The sequence below is a fragment of the Xiphophorus hellerii genome, chromosome 20, assembly GCF_003331165.1.
Source record: "Xiphophorus hellerii strain 12219 chromosome 20, Xiphophorus_hellerii-4.1, whole genome shotgun sequence".
In the NCBI taxonomy this organism is placed as follows: Eukaryota; Metazoa; Chordata; class Actinopteri; order Cyprinodontiformes; family Poeciliidae; genus Xiphophorus; species Xiphophorus hellerii.
The window spans coordinates 30,907,148-30,924,381 of NC_045691.1; the positions used below are offsets into that span (position 1 = coordinate 30,907,148).

General features: G+C 37.5%; 1 protein-coding gene across 1 annotated transcript; it reads right to left on the minus strand.

The window, feature by feature from the left end:
* Positions 1-803: 803 nt before the first annotated feature.
* On the minus strand, positions 804-16,762 carry sypl2a (synaptophysin-like 2a). Its single transcript, XM_032548609.1, has 6 exons — positions 16,574-16,762; positions 16,311-16,385; positions 7,471-7,592; positions 4,846-5,041; positions 3,740-3,910; positions 804-2,199 (listed from the first exon to the last, which is right to left on the minus strand). Exons 1-6 carry the CDS (start codon positions 16,586-16,588, stop codon positions 2,074-2,076), a joined length of 705 nt encoding a protein of 234 aa, XP_032404500.1. The 5' UTR covers positions 16,589-16,762; the 3' UTR covers positions 804-2,073.
* Between the last annotated feature and the right edge of the window lie 472 nt (positions 16,763-17,234).

Sequence of the window (17,234 nt, forward strand, 5' to 3'; positions counted from 1 at the left end):
CCTGTTTTGATTTCATTCATCTTTAATGTACAGCAAAAAGAAACACATGAAGCATCACCTTCAAGTAAAACTTGCTGTATGTAAAGCGATCCTGGCTCTGAGCAGAGGTGTGCAGAGTTACCCAAAACGTATACTCTAGTAAGAGTAGTACTACTTCAACATGTTTTTACTTGAGTAAAAGTAAAAAGTAGCAGTCCAAGAAATTACTCAAGTAAGAGTAAAAAACCATTTTGTAACAAGGCAACTCAAAATATCAATCATATAAGACAAAATCAATCCAAAGAAACATTTCGCCAAATCAGTTTCCTTCAATGCAAAACTTTTGAAACTTTAACAAAAACTGCAGGTGTGTGTCTGTGTTTGGTGAATTTTGGTTCAAACAAACTTGTTCAATAGCAATACTTCACAATCAAGTAAAGGTAAAAAGTACAGCGCAGTAAACATACTCCTAAAAGTACTTCTTTTTTTCAAACGAGTTATTCAAGTGAATGTATTAACTGGTTCTGAGCAGAACCTGCAGTTTATATGTAACCTGCTAGATGGAAAAAAAATTATCCAAATAAAATGCTCCTGTGAACCAAATGCCTTATTGCTTGAAAAGTGTTGCTACATCCCAGTAATGCTTTCTAATTATCCACAGGTACCTTTTTAAACCAAGTGTCGGATGCTTCAGTCGCTGCCTGTAACAGTAACTTTGCTCCTGACTCTGTAGTGCCGACTTTATATACTTGCATAAAGTTCACATGTCCAGCACTGATCTACCAAATCAAACCAGTTCATGTAGAAAAAAAAAGGAGACAGTCCAGTCGCGCAGCTCTCGTATTTATTGTGTCAATACAGAAAAACAAGTGCTTCCTTCTGCACAAATGAGGCATAAAAACATTACGTTTCATTGTCAATAATCCTATAGACGAACATACAATACATCATTATGTCTGAGTAAATTGTTAAAACTGATGCTGAGGGTATAAATCAATCATTTTCAATATGACATATTGCCCTTGGTAGTGTTTAAAACATGTCAACCAATATTCCCTCCGCACAGGTACATTCATTCCTGGTACAATGCAAGAATTTATTCCGTCAAGAATCAGAAACCGAAACATTATTGATGGCTGTGCCTGTCTGGTTACAAACATTTTACAGTTCATAGCTGGCCACTTAAAGAGATACTGACCTTTGCCTGTCAAGCATGTTTGGGATTTTAAATCTGACAATTAGACTAAACATACCTAGCCGAGGATTTAAACTGGACTGAAAAAAAAAAAAAAAGAGGAGAAGGAAATAAAAGTAGTCACAGAGAAGCTGCCTACGGAACTTTTTTCTTCAGAGAAAATAGAAAGGAAACTTTAAAAAAAAGTGCAGCAACCTGATTAGTGTTGACAAAAATTCACATGAACTGCATATAAATAATATCACAGTAAGGCACATTTTGGTTCAAATGAAGATGACTGTTAGTGTTACTGAACAGGTTCAACATTACATTACAGGAAATAAACCCAGTTTGCCCTGATGCTTCACCTCCACTGTGAGCTCATGGAAACCAGTCCAGTCTGCCTGGATCTGGAGTTCAACAGAAAACAAACAATAAAAACAGAAAATTGTTCCAAAGACACTTTAGAAAGTTTTGCTTTCTCGACTGAAATAAAAAAAAAAAAAAGAACTTTGGCGTAAAACATACAGCTGATGTTCTAAAAAAAACAAAAAAACATATATATATATATATAAAAAAAAAGACATACAAAAAAACCTACATTTTTTTTAGTGTGTCTCAGCAGTTTAGAGCATTGGTTGTCTGGTTTAGTCAGCTTCACCGAAATCCATAAAGTTGCATATTTCAACCAAATCGAACCAACTGGAAGTTCCAGGTTATACAGTGTGAAAGCATTTAAAGTTTGGGTCTGCACTTAGTGTTTTTAACGACTTGACATCAAGAGCTGTTTGGAGAGAAGTCAAACCTTAAGCTACGTGGTGGGGCTGAACAGAAAATAAATGGCGGTCGGCCTTCCTTTGTTTCCATTTCAGCAGGCTAACATAAGAGCCGGCTGGAGCTTAAGGCTGCTGAGGACGGGGTTACGGCCCTGGGGCGCCGCCTTCCTCCACCGTGGCTGCTTGGCTGGGGTCTTTGTGGAAACGGGTCTCCTTGTAAATAAACCAGCAGTTTCCTGCCCACAGGATCAAGTTGAGAAAGCCAAAAATCTAGATAACAAATGAGTTTAATAATTAGTTTGTCATTTAAAACCAAATCTGCTTGATTTGTTTTTTTTTATATCAAGTATTCATAACTAACACAAATTCTTTGGTATTACACAGAGAAAATACAACAATCACTTCAAATTGATAAGCTTGTGCTTATCTTGCAATATTTAGATTTATACTAGGTTTATGATGTAAACAGGTGGATGTGACGTTGTTATAACTGTCTTCTTTTCTTAGTTTATTGGCAAGCTAATTAGTGTGCTTTACTGCCACCTACTGGTGAGGAGTGCAGGTCAGATATGCATAAAAATCATTGGAAAATTACGTTAATTATCTCAGTTTCCACAAGAAAAGGAGAATTATTTACATTTACATACACTTTACTTCAGTTTTAATAAAGTACCCCATTTCGAGAGCCAAATTGTTACTGTTTTATTCTTCAATTTACTGCTATGTAATATATTACATGCTCAGTATACAATCACCAGCTGTTCATATGGTTGGAAAATTAATAAAACACAATTTATCCTTAATTATTACATACTACTTTTACTAATCAATAGGAGTTTTATGTCTAGACAGTACCAGTACTTCGTTTAGTACTTTCGTACAAGTGAACAGCCAAATTCAACATACTTGTGAACAAATGTACTTTATTTAGAACAGGATTTCTCTTCTTTTTAAGTCTACTATTACTCCGACTGTTTCAACAAATCATAAATGGAGCGTTGCTTTAACAAATTACTCGTTAAAAGATGCATTCTACAAATTTAGATATAGCCACCCAAATTGCCAAACCCATTGCCTATGTGGGTTGGCTTGTGTGGCGCTTGAATAAGCTGCAGTATACAGAGGAACCAAAGAGATGGATCAGTGTGTAATGTACTTATTATAATTTAAATAGAGTACATGGCCTACCTTGTTGAGAAAGGAAATAAATTAAAGTACAACTGTCCATCAGACTAACACTCTCAATACAATTACTTTTATGCTAGAGAACAGTCCACATTGGAAGGGGGACATCACAGATCACATTGAAGAGATGTGATTGAACACTGACCATTTCGACGGCACACAGTGCGACTACCAGAGTTTAAATGAATGCCACTACCGCAGTTCTGCATTCAGCTTGGCAGCAGAGATCTAAACGTGTTATGAAGCAGTTTTTACACCAATGAATCGTTAACCTCTAAATGTTTCACAGTGGTTATGCTCCCAACTGAACATGTTTTGAGTTATGTCTTCCCACCAGGGTAGTGTTCTGGGGTAGAATGGTTCTCACAATGACTTCAGTGAAAGACCCAGTTAACCTAAAGACCAGCTTGACCGAAAGAGTGCTTGAGATACTAGCAACTAGATGACTCGGTTCAATCTTGGTTTTAAAGTTCTAACATAAATTCTCCTGTGTCTGTCGTACTGCAGTAACAAATACCTGAATGCCTACCAGAACTACCAGGGGTTCCAACTTCTTCTACTTGTTAAGAAATCTGAGTGATAGAAGTTAAAGGATCCTGCGCTGCCTAACTTCATCAAAACTTACCACTGAAGCATTCAGGCGACCCATGGACGGAAACTCTCCGGCTTTACAATCATCACATATCGATGCTACGTTGTTGGGGTCGGTGGCCCACTTGACATCAGTCAGACCTTTGCCCCAAGCTGAGGAGGACAGGAGCCACAGGAAGGCAAAGAGCACAGTCACCACCAGGTCCTTGCAGAAAGAACAAGTCAAGCTCAGCATGTTTTGCATACACATAAGCATATAGAAAGCACTGTGTAATCAGGGTAGGTAAATGAGACACTGTTGACTTATTTGCAAAAAAGTAATTTCAACTTCAATTCAGAACAAAGAAAATAATTTGTTTAGACAGCATGGGCATTAATATAGCTTATTTATCTGAATATGTGCTGAAAATCAACTAAAATATACATCAAAAAGCTGCTTGTTGTGCTGCCTTTATGCTAACTTGGATTTTTAACTCTTCATAATCATAGTACCTCTCAGTAAGGCCTGGATCAGTAGCTTTTTCCAAGAACAAAGTGCTATTGCCACCCAGTCCTCCCTCTCAAATGGAATTCAGATTCAACTCAAATTATTTTAAGAGGCATTAAACTGAAAACGGCTGTAATTCACATGCATCACAGAAATCCTGATAAGCCTGATGGGCGCCAGGGCAGTCCACCAGCTGTCCACTGTGATTTTGTGCTACAAAATGTTAAAAGTTACAAAACTTCAGAGATGCATGAGCAGGGATCATATTTGTAAATAATAGCATGTGAAGCCAATGGTCAGGTTTCAGGGACGGCGAAATTGGTGCGCACGCCCAGTTCACTGCGTCAACTAGTATAAACCTAGCTAAATCCACCTTTACTATCACTGTTACTGTAAAATAAAACCGTTTCAAAATAAACAAAATGATGCTTACTTGCCACCAGGCAAGTAAAGCCTGGTGGCCTGTCAGGCTTATAATACATTGGAGGGAACCCTGTGTCACATGCATTAAAAGCAACAATAAATGGTTTAGTAAAAATGTCTGCATCAGAGAATGTTGATATGGACAGAAAGTAAAATTCAGCAATAGGGATTGGATTGGAAACCAACGCTGGGAGCGGTTCATGACTGCTGAGACCAGGATGTGTCCTTACAATGATGGGGCCGCGGCTGGTCTGACGGTAGACACTCTGGTAGCACAAGTAGAGGATCAGGGTAGCGGTGCAGTAAAGGAACCCAAACACACCAACGCAGACATAGAACTCCGCAGAGGAGGAGAAGTCGCCCTGGAGGTGGCTGGTGATTTGAGAGCCGTTACAAATAGTAATATGAAATGGATGCGCTCCCAATCTGATGGTAAAAAAAGAAAGAGACAGAATTATTTAACCTGCTGCTGTGACTGAAGTTGTTTTAATGGTGGATTTTATGTCCTTACCTCCATTAGTGGACTTTCCATGGAGAGCAACAAGAGAGAAACAATGATGTGAACTTTGAAAGAATTTCATAAAAATTCCGCCAGGCCATTTACACAGCCAAGAACAACAAGTATTCACTGCTGTATTTAAAGCAGTGAATGCATTCAGGCAGCCTGTACTAGATCAGAGTACCCAAAAATTGTACTCAAGTACAAATAATTCTACTTCAATACATTTTTACTCAAGTAAAAGTTAAAAAGTAGCCATCCAAGAAATTACTCAAGTAAGAGTTTTAAAAAAGTAGTGATATAAAGGCTACTCAAATTCTGAGTAACTGGTTAAAACATAAATTACTTAATATTTAAAAATGACATCATCAGATTAGGGATACTCCGATCAGGTTTTTTTGCTGCCGATTCCGATCAGCCATGAGGGCCGATCACTGCCGATCAGAGTTTATGTTCCTCCTGAGGAGGTAGTTCCTCAGCAGTAGCAATGTATGTTTTGGGTCACTGCCATGATGGAAAACAAAGTGATAGCCCAGACCCATGACATACCGACTGCTTTAGGTTGTCTTTCAGAATCTTCTTATGCCCTTTTTTCATGATTCCTTCCACCACGATAAGATTCCCAGTTCCAGACTCACGCAAGTCTCCATGTTTTACTGATGGGACAGTGTAGTTTGGGTTCTACTCCTCTCTATTCTTTCTGCAATCAGAAGCAATGTCTAGGGGCAAAGAGCTCTCGTTTCGACTCATCTGAGCAGAGGACATGCTTCCACCATACTCTCTGCAAGCTGTCCTTAGCATACTTGACTCTGACTTGAAGGTGTCTCTTCCACAGAAGTGATGTTTTAACTTGGTGAGTCAAGCTTTAAGGACCACAAAGTTAAAACACGTAACAGTGGTTTGTGGTTCTCAGCAGTATATAGTTCATTTTGACCCTGGCTGTTTTGGCCTTTTGTGGAATCATTTTATTTCTCTGGGCAAAATGAAATAATGGAAGCAGCCTAAGTAAACCTACGCCATGTTGAGAATTACTTGATGTTTGTTCTTTGGAAATGCTACAAAAGTGACATTTACATTTTCTTATAAACTGTAGGTTATCTTTGATTTTACGAGTTGTTAGTGCTCCTGCCCTGGTGGTCCTGATCTCATCTTTAATTGTAATTAAATGCTCTTTCCTAGCAGACCCTAGATGGGTGCAGAAAAAAACTCTTTTAGAAGAACCTTTTCATTGTGATTCATCCAGACAAATAAAAAGAAACATATTAATTTCATGATAGCACCATTTTATTTACTATCTCCAAATGTGATTAAGCTGGCCTGGCCACATTGTTACTGCCTCAAAGAAAAGAAATGTTTGTTTTACAAACCCCTGGCAACTTATTTGTTTCAGCGTAATTAGATAGTTAGCATTTTGTGTCATTTTCCAAAATGAATCATAATCGGTGTGACACTGAAACTAATGAAGGTATTTTCCGTTTAATTTTTAAGAGGTACAGCTCCAAAAATTAGAATATTGTGAAAAGATTTTCAAAAATTGATACTCATATATAATATATAATCATTACACAGAGTGTAATATTTTAAGCTTGTTGTCATTTATAAATTTGATATGCATGGCTTAATGGAAGCCAATTTTCCACTCAACCTTCTATGATAATGCTTGAATTCAGCACTGTGTGAAGAACCAGCTTCTCTATCAACGACCTTTTGTGATTGCCCCTCCTTGTGTAGGTGTTAATGGCCGTTTTCTGGGCATTTGTGCAGTCAGTCCTGACCCAGACTGAGACCATTTAGAGGCTCAGGAATCCTTTCAGGTATTCCTGAGCCTGATTGGGATGCGACACCATGAGTTCCCAATCCATGAGTTTCACCATGAGTTCCCAATCCATGAGTTTCACCATGAGTTCCCAATCCATGAGTTTCACCATGAGTTCCCAATCCATGAGTTTCACCATGAGTTCCCAATCCTTAACTTTTTCTTGATATTCCAGTTTTCTGAGACCCTCAATTTTGGGTTATCTATAAGCCACAATCATCAAAATGACAAGAAATAAAGGCCTGAAATATTTAACTCCATGTGTAATGAATCAATGTGATGTATGACTTTCACTCTACGATGTGAAAACATTGAACTGTTTTACAATATTAATTTTTTAATAATGGCAAAACCCCAAACAGCAGTTGAAACATAGCAGGAGACAGTCTGACATTAAACCTGCTTACTTTGATCAGAAAATTGGACAACTTTAGATCCAGCAAGAACGTGAATTTTTAGTTTAGCATGTGTCAGTCTGATCATTTGCAAAATGCTGTAGCATAGATGATTATTATAGGAAACACTAGTTCTCTCCAATACCTGAATGGGTAGCCAAACACAGCTGTGACATCAGATGAACTTAATGGTGGTGGACAGGTGACCTTTATGGTGGTTTTTCCAGAGTAACCTCCGGTGGTGGCAAATGCAAAGATAGCAAAGACCTAGAAAAGCAGAAGAAAAAAAACTCTAATATTTTGCTTAAAAATATGACACAAAGAATAATGTGCATCTGTTGCTGAACACAACGGCCTTTAAGAGTTTTCATATCAGACGGATCTCATGATGCTTCTCTTATTTGATCAATAAAACAATTTTTTTTTTTTTCAATCTTGCCTTTGAGCTTCCCAGGAGAATAATCAAACTGCTGCCGTCACATTTTTATTCCACACATTTTATTTAATCAAGTCAATAGCAACCCAAACCCAGACTGGACCGCCATCACCATCTGGTATGACGGTCACAGTTTTATTTGAGTGGGGGCTTTTATAATATTTTACAATAAATACAGATACAGTGTTTATTTGTATTTATCTGCATTTGACATTCATATAGGGCAGCATGGACCAGCCCTTTTCATGAGGGGAAAATAAAAGAAATCCTGCATTAGCAGTCAATGCTCTCTACTTCTATTTAATAAGGACAGAACTATGGAGAGGCTATGAAACTGCTAGGGCTGTTCCTGCAAAGGACTGTAGTTCTTAATCACAAGACAACAATTCAAAGTCGTCTTATTTTTTATACCAAAAAAGACATTTATTGTCAAAAAGACTGTGGGAGATTTTCCTCTACACTCACCCCAGCTAACCCTACTCATCCTCAGGATGGAGGGGATTGAATCACAGTCTTTAACTCAGAAAGCCTTTGAGAAACAGCATTTTAAAATGTGTTCATTTTTTATACCGGATCAACCTGACGTTATGAAACTGGACTGAACTTGCATCTGATTCGTGGGAGGTGGGACAACTCTCGCTAAAGAACGCCGCAACGTAATCAGTGGCACGCGGAGAACCGCAAGAACGTTAAGCGAGGCGGACGTGCACCATTCAGTACGATTTAAAATGTTGTCAAGGCTTTTATTTTGGAAGTTTTGTTAAACTTCATTTCAAAGGGCCAAACTAATCCCATGCGTAATAGTCCTTGGGTTAAAATAGTTATATAATGCTCAAAACACAAGTAGCTGATGTAAAAATATTCAAGGCTTTTATTTTGAAATTTTCAGTATGCTTCATTTTAAAGTTCTGAACTAATACCACGTGTAAGAGTGCTTTGGATGAAAAAGTCAAATAAAGCCAAAAAGAGCAATTACGTCATGTAAAAATATTCAAGGCTTTTATTTTGAAATTTTCAGTATGCTTCATTTCAAAGGGCCAAACTAATACCATGTGTAACAGTGCTTTGGATGAAAAAGTCAAATAAAGCCAAAAAGAGCAATTACGTCATGTAAAAATATTCAAGGCTTTTATTTTGAAATTTTCAGTATGCTTCATTTCAAAGTTCCGAACTAATACCACCTGTAACAGTGCTTTGGATGAAAAAGTCAAATAAAGCCAAAAAGAGCAATAACATGATGTAAAAATATTCAAGGCTTTTATTTTGAAATTATTATTATGCTCCATTTTAAAGTTCCGAACTAATCACATGTGTAACAGTGCTTTGGATGAAAAAGTCAAATAAAGCCAAAAAGAGCAATTACCTGATGTAAAAATATTCAAGGCTTTTATTTTGAAATTTTCAGTATGCTTAATTTTAAAGTTCTGAACTAATACCACGTGTAACAGTGCTTTGGATGAAAAAGTCAAATAAAGCCAAAAAGAGCAATTACATCATGTAAAAATATTCAGGGCTTTTATTGTGAAATTTTCAATATGCTTAATTTTAAAGTTCAAAACTAATCCCATGTGTAACAGTTACTGAGTTAAATCAGTTATATACAGCCCATAGCAGCAATTAGTTCTAAAGGCCAGTTCAGTCAACCTCTGTTTCAACTGAGTATTCCACTATAGATAGAACTACAGCGATGTGTATTTGTACTCCTGACCACCAGCCAATAGCCTCTTGAGTTCCGTTGCCATGGTAAATAATGGTCTCAGCAGGTGTGAGCTGTGAGTCATACATGCTCAAACACACAATTGTGTTTTTGAGCCAACACGTTTTACTGAAAAAAAGCATTGGAAACAAATCCTTCCTGTGCGGGAACCGTAATACATATTCGAAAAGCGTTTAAAGCGTATCAGAGGCCTATGTGTCTTCTGCGATAGTCCCGAGATTCATATCTGTACCTCAGTCAGAGCATTTACAGCGATGAGAGAAAGAAATGTTGTGCCCAGATCTGAAATTCTATTCAAATACATGGGAGAGAGCCTCAGACAGCCTCAGAAAATCCTGTCGCATGACTTTGCTCTGAAGCACCGTGACAGAAAACCGTACGGTCTAGATAAATTTCGAAAACATTTTACCGGAGCAGACAGGCGTATCAATGTCAGGACCGATTTTGATACTAATCGTGCGATATTTGTGGGCGTGATGGCGATTTCAAAAATGATTTGGGCTGAAAAAGTTGTCTTCATCTCTCACTCTAAGCAGCCAGAGACGCACTCTAACTTTAGGAAAAATGAGAAACTTTGGGTCGCTTAGAGGCAAATTGTGGACAAACCGTAACTGGTATCGACGAGCCGTCTTCACTTTCGAAGAGATCACAGACGTATCTACAAAATGAAATTTGAATGGCATTTCTAGGTGAATTTGTGACGACACAGAAAATCCTCAAAAATAGGGTATTTCTAGGATTTTTCCCATTGACTTATAATGGGGTTTTTTTCGTAGTTTTTTGCGAATTATGTCGCCACGTTAAGCCCAAATCCCACCAGAAGTAATAGCTGGAATGGCGTGAATTTTCTGCACGTTTTGATACCTCATTTGTAGGTGTGCACCAAGCGGTATGAGCCGCATTAACGGTTACGGAAGAAAAATAAAGAAGTGGAAAAACAAAAGCCAGCAGAACAGGGTGGGGTTGTTCGGGGGGTGAGGGGGATAAGCTGATATTGCTGAGTATGCTGACACAGACGAACATGAGCAGGAAGAGGAGAAAGAATGGGGCTAAGCAAGAGCACTTCCTTTAACCTGTGACAAAAACTGATTCTACAGTACAGTGTGAAGCTAGTCTGAGCTTAAACAGCAGAGCTGTTACAGTGTAGCGTCTCCTTGTCAAAATGAAAACTAATTCAAAAGTAACTTCTCAGCAAGACATAGAAGCTTGTTTTAAATAAACCTTGTCTCTGATGAAAAACGTACTAGCTCCATCGGCAGATTATTTCACTTATAACATGGGAAATTGTCTTGTTATAAGTACATTTATCTGACAATGGAGCTAGTATGTTTTAGTTAAGGATATTAAGGAATTATTGACTTAAAACAAGCTTACTTGTAAGTTAGTTTTGTCTTTTTATCAAGTGCACTAAGATATTTGCACTAGAAACGGGACTTGCATTAGGAACATTTATAAGGGCTTGATTGTTGTAATGTCAAGAACTTAACCTTATGTGTCATAAACTGTGATATTGGAATGTGCACATTCATCTTGAGCAACAGTTTATAATCTGATACCATTCCTCCAGTGAAGACATTCCAATAAGGATGTTATTCTATTATCTTCACTTTCTCCTAGAGAATAATACCGTTTGTTTAACTACACCTACCAAAGCCAATGTCTGAAATTCCATGGAGATGTTCCAACTTCACTTGGACAACTTAGGCAAACAAAGTCTCAAATAAAATAATATAACAGATGGTACCTAAAATAAATGGTTAGGTACCATTTATATTTATCTCCATAACATTTCCAGCTTTCATCTCAGCCGGTGTTTGGCCCACCTTGCAGCCTCTATCAGGTCTACTTTAAGGGAGGGATTCCCCCTACATAACCCCTGTGTCCACTTTCAGGCTTCCAAAGTCTAACACATTCCAGACTCCATTTCCTGGTCAGGGAGTGGCAGCATAAATAGGACAGAGCAGCCAGTCACGAGGTTGTAAGGCACGTTCTATAGTATTTCATACAACAACCTATATTTATAAAGAACACATCATGGGGATGTGGCAACAGAAAGCAAAAATAACCAGAGCACTGGATGCCTGACGGGATAAACACTCCTGCTACAGGCTAATGTCCGTGTTTGAAGGCTGTAGCACAGACAGTGATTATCTGGCAGTATGGACACATTATACGAAGAGGTCCAAAATGTGTTTTAAAACTATACATTTAAACACAATTAACCCTAAAGACTTGGTCAACGGAAGCTGACATGCAGCAAACCTAACCTGAGAAATTAAGGCGACAAAGGTCAAAACTCTGCTTCAACATTTTACTTTGGAAACTCAAAGCAACTAAAATGAGTAAAGATCATTAAAACGCTTTGAACCAATAGAAATCATATTCATTGAGTGAAGAGCTCTTACAGTAACAAGCGTTAGCACCGACAAGACAATAAAACACATTTAAATATACGACAATGAGCGAAGAATTCTCTGTCAGCAACCTTGACACAAATATGAGCACAGCATTTGTAAAATTAGGTGTTAGCCTAACACCAAAATTGGCTTTATAGGTCTTGCTTTGACATAAAGTATGGCATATTATTATTCTCTACACTCACTATGAAAATATAATAAAAGGAAAAGTGCAGTTAATAAAAAGTCAAAGTTTGTGGTTTTAACCAACATTGTCCAATTCAAGAAGTTTAATTTAGTTGTGAAACTTTTACCCTATAACAGTTTTAATCTCCCTATCTAAACATAATTATTTAACATTCAAGTGTTGATAGGTTTATTTTCATTGCAGTGTATTGTAGTGTTCTTTTGACATTTTCACTTTCCTAGTAGTGCAACCACATTCCTAGATTTATGTTTCTTTTGTTTAAGTAAACAGCGTCAAGTCACAGCAAAGGTCATTTCATGCAGCCACTTTATAAAAAATGTCTACCAACATCAATGGACCACATTAATTCAATCAGTCATTCTGAAAAACCACAGAAAGAAAAGTGGTGCAGTGGAAGTCATGCCCTTTGTCTTGTCTGCATAAAAAATAGAAAGAGGAATAAATGAAAATAATCATTCTCTTGCAAAGAAATTACAAACTTTTCAATGACAAACTTTGCTCCAAATATCACATTAATAAACTTTCTATCATCCTTTGATCCATATCTAGCTGTGATAAACCGTCTTTATTCTTTGCTGTTCTCTGGCGTTGCCAGGCTTACGGCACTGTTTAGACGATGTCAGTGGAAAAATGTAGAAAAGTTCATTACAACTGCTGTAATCAGAAAAGAGACTGTGCACATTTTATTTTCACTGGAGGTGTGCAGGAAATGAACCTTTGCTTTCCAAGAAAGCACGAAGATCAGACTGAACACTGATAAGCACCAGGAGTTTAGAAAGGACTCGGTCTTCGTTTTTTAATCTTTGGTTGGCTACACAGTATTTAGTAAAGTAAAGGTAAAGCAGACTGGATTTAGATACTGTACATCTCCTAAAACTAACACTTCTTATCTTTTTGATATTACATAAATAAAAATCACCCACACTGTTTTACACCTAATCCAACGCAGCAGTGTCAGTTGTAACATTTTACCAATTGAAACCTTCAGCATTAATATTCCAGTGGCACAAGGCAAAGTGCCAACTTAGTAAAAAGAGTAAATGTTCTAAAAGGAGCAGAAAGGAAGAAAATCTCATTCTGGTCTTCCAGTTTTTTCTTTGCACATATTCTGGGCAGAGGTTGTTTTTTCTTGAGTGGAGTCTGAGAAACATGAGGTGGGTGTGCTGCAGTAGGAGGGACCTGTGAAGTCTGTCTGATACTTTTGAACTTCGGCTCTTGTAAAGAATGAAACGTCCCGGTCAAAGAAATGTTGTCCTCAGAGCGATCAGGAAAAGAGCTAATTTCTCCATTCTAGCCAAGTACGGCATATCCTGACCTTAATTACGTCTCCATTCTGTTATGCTTTCAGTTTCTTTGTGAGATTATTCAGTGGCAGGTGGTAAGGTAACCGTGTCAATCTTTGCATCAAGTTAAAGTTTAACTCATTTCGCTAAGGTTGACACAGGTAGCAGGCTGACAGGTGACTAGCAATGTCTCCCCTGTGGTGTCAAGAACAATACCTACCAGGTCATTACTTGGCTAAAAGATCAACAAATAAAAGGTTAATAAATAATAATTTGCATGTATGACAACAAAAACAACATAGTTTAACCAATTATCAATTCTGTATCTGACAAGTTTGATCTGAGGGTAAGCCCTTCAATTTGCAGATTTCTCTGTGGAATGTGATTAAGAATTTACAGAAATGTTTTTTGTGGATCTTCTCTGAAATATTGCAAAGCAGTCAGCCAGTAGCACCATTCATTTTCCTTGGTACTGATTGGTTGTAGTGCTAAGGTGGTTTCCACTCGCCATATTAATGCATATTTGGTGTTTGAACTAATAAAATGGGCATTTTAAGCATTTTTAAAAATTTTAACCATTTTTAAAGTTGGTCTTAAGTATTCGTGGGAAGCTGTGGTCACTATCCACACACTTGGGTTCCATTGGTTATATTGATAACTTTTGTCTGTCATCCTTGCCCACGGTTTAGGGGCGGCTGAAGTCAAACAGAACCCTCCACCCCCTGCCCAGATTGTATTACTGAGTTAAACAATCGGAAAAACTGAAACGATCAGACAAACTGAAACGATCAGACAAACTGAGTCTGATGAATTACATCTTGAAGGTGAAATTTCCCTTCATATTTGACTTCTTATATGCTGGGAGAGCAAATGAAAGATCAACAAGTTCAGGAGACATGCTAATGTTTAATGGCGAGTAAGAGAGGAATTACTAAGAAACAACTGAAAACAGAGGGCTCTAACTGGGCAGACTGGGTTGAAGAAATGCTGAATATTAATATATTGAAAGAGTTTACTTTTTCCTGTCAGATTAGAATCTGCCAAATTTAAGAAAGTCTGGAAAAAACCACGTAGTCCTTGCGTCACCATCAAATTGTGACTTTGTCAACTAATAATTTTATACTTTGAATGCCTTTGTTAGCACTACAGACTGTAACGCTAACAAAGCGTTAATACATGCTAACTAAAGAAAATAGTTAGCATGTATACTTAGGCATGTCACAATCATCAATAAATCAATTAATCGCATGATAAATTACAACAAACTCAATAATGTCCATTAGTATGATTTATTGTTTCTCTTTTTTTCCTCTCTTTCTACCAAAAACTGGATGATAAAAGTCTTACATTTGGTGCTTTGGTCTCAACTAGCCCTTTTTTTTATTTGAAGATTTTTGATGACAAAGACTTTAAAATTCATTTTATTTGATATTTTATTTATTTATTTTGGGCATTTAAAATGTCTTCCTGTTGCAGAGATAAATGGTCATTGGAATTTAAAATGTATTGATCCTTGAGAATATGTTCTTGCATTATTATGCCATTATTACTATTGTATTCCTGGAAAATGGTCCCAAAACAACAACATTATCATTTATCGCAGAAACTTCTGGAACAATTTACCGACCAGCAAAATTTGTTATCGTGACAACAAATTTTGTATGCTTATTTTTCCCCCTCAAATCTGCAAAAAGGATTCTGTCAGAAGAGAACGAAAACAAAAAGAATCACTTCCATATTGGAAGCGATTATGTTATTAATCACTTCTATCTAAATGTTCAACTCTTGTATAAAAGTCCAGGCTTGTTCTTTTGTTTCTTTTTCTAGAGGAAATTTTACAGTTTAATGTGTGAATATACAAAACTAATAAAAAACTGATTATTAAATTAAGAGTTTGACTAGACACGGAACCCAACTTGGCTTTGTTTCTCGTGGTACGTTATTCAGATTTTGGTTGTTTGGACGTCGGGCAATGTACTGGTCTGCTTTTGTTGTTTGTAAAAGGCTCATTTTTTTTCTCCAGAATAGTGTTTTTGTTACATCTGAGTTTGAATAGTACTCTGAGGTATAAAGCAAATAAGTAGTTCAATGGATATGATTTACTGCATTGTAAGTAGGAGTCTGATATTGTGTTAATTCATCTGAAAAGAGATGAACTCAATAAATGTCCAACATGATGATTACTTGTTGAAATTCTGGCTGACTATAAACAATAGAATCCATTAACTCAGCTAAAACAAAAAACATGCCCTGGTCACAATTCTGGTGATACACAGTTTGCCTTTTATTTTATGTTCAAACTCCTCCGATGCGCATAATGATGAATACAGTGCGAATGTCAAGGAAACTACAGAGTAAATGTAACCAGTTATTGCCCACCTCTGTCCCCAAAGTATGTTAATCAACAACAGGACACAGATGCCCACACCTTCAACACACACAGTGCTATCGGTTGTAAAGTTAAATTAAGTAGTGGTGTATACCCAGAAAATCCAGCAGCCTGGTACACCTGAGCTGTTGTGTCTTAGCAGACGTAAAGTCTCGTAAGCATGCAACACACGTACTCAAGCAATGAGATTCTCTGCAAAAGGCATTCATTCATCATGCCCGGTTTCACAAAACGCTATGTCGGGTTTCTACTTTTGATTTCAAAAGATTTGTGTTGGTCGACAACACGCCCATCGCCGTACTGTTGCGTTACGGATTGAAAAGACAATCCGTACTACCTTAGCATCGCATAATGCCACGGTGATAAAGCCATAGCAACTGTAAATGGGACAAGTGACCTCATTTCGGTTGACTCGTCTCACAAATTAGAAAATAAACTGCGCTAAATTTGAACTCTAAACATGTGCTCAAACAAAGCTGTGGGACGGGAGTGTGTGTGTGTGTTTGCTCTAAAAGTCTTCTCCAGCTCTCAATTCTTGTGTTGTGGCTTTACTCACCCATTCTAAGACACGAATAAATCCGAGAGGTTCTTTCAGTGGCCCCAGGTCCAGAGAGAACCCAGACGCCAAACGCTGCTCGACACAAAGTCCGGAACAGAAAAGAACAACATTAATTGGCTGCACAAGAATAAAACAGTTTATTACGACATTCTATCAGCTACTGTTTGTGAAACTGCAACAACTAGCTCTATCTGCAAAAAGTTAGCCACCTCAATGTTGGTGAAATGCTAACGCTACTCCACTGTTACAACTTTACCCACCTGAACAGACGCCATAGGGACGGTTAGGAGTAAAATGTCGTCTAGTAAATTTTACTACTGTCACTTAAGCTACTTATCAACCTTAGAGTAACTTACTGAGTATTCGAACTGACATACGATACAACAGCAAGCTACTGTCAAACCCTACTCAACCAGCCAGCGGATGTCAAACCCACCACAATAAAATCTACACAAGTTCCGGTTTTTTGGCTCCGCTCCTTTTCCTTTTACCGATGCATTTTCCCAGCAAGAAGTGACGGCGAGTGGAAAAAGAGGCGGGATATGCGGGCTGTTTTTTGTTTGTTTTTGCCACTGAACATTAGTATCATCTTTATACAACGCTAATCTGTCCGAGCGTTCGTACAATCACGTTATTTGTTCGTAAAATTTGTATTATTTCAGTTTTACCAGAATTTTCACATAAGTTTTTATCTTTGTCTCTTTGAAAACATAATTGTAAAATATTAAATCTGATGTCTTAGCCAGTTTCTCGGAGCTCAGTCGAAACACTTCTTTACTCTTATTTGAAGAATTTCTTCGATGGCTACTTTTTACTTTTACTTCAGTTAAAAACATGCTTAAGTAGTACTCTAACTTGGGGGACTATTTCTGGGTACTCTACCCTTTCAGGCTGTAGCGTAATTTGAGCGTCACGGCAAAA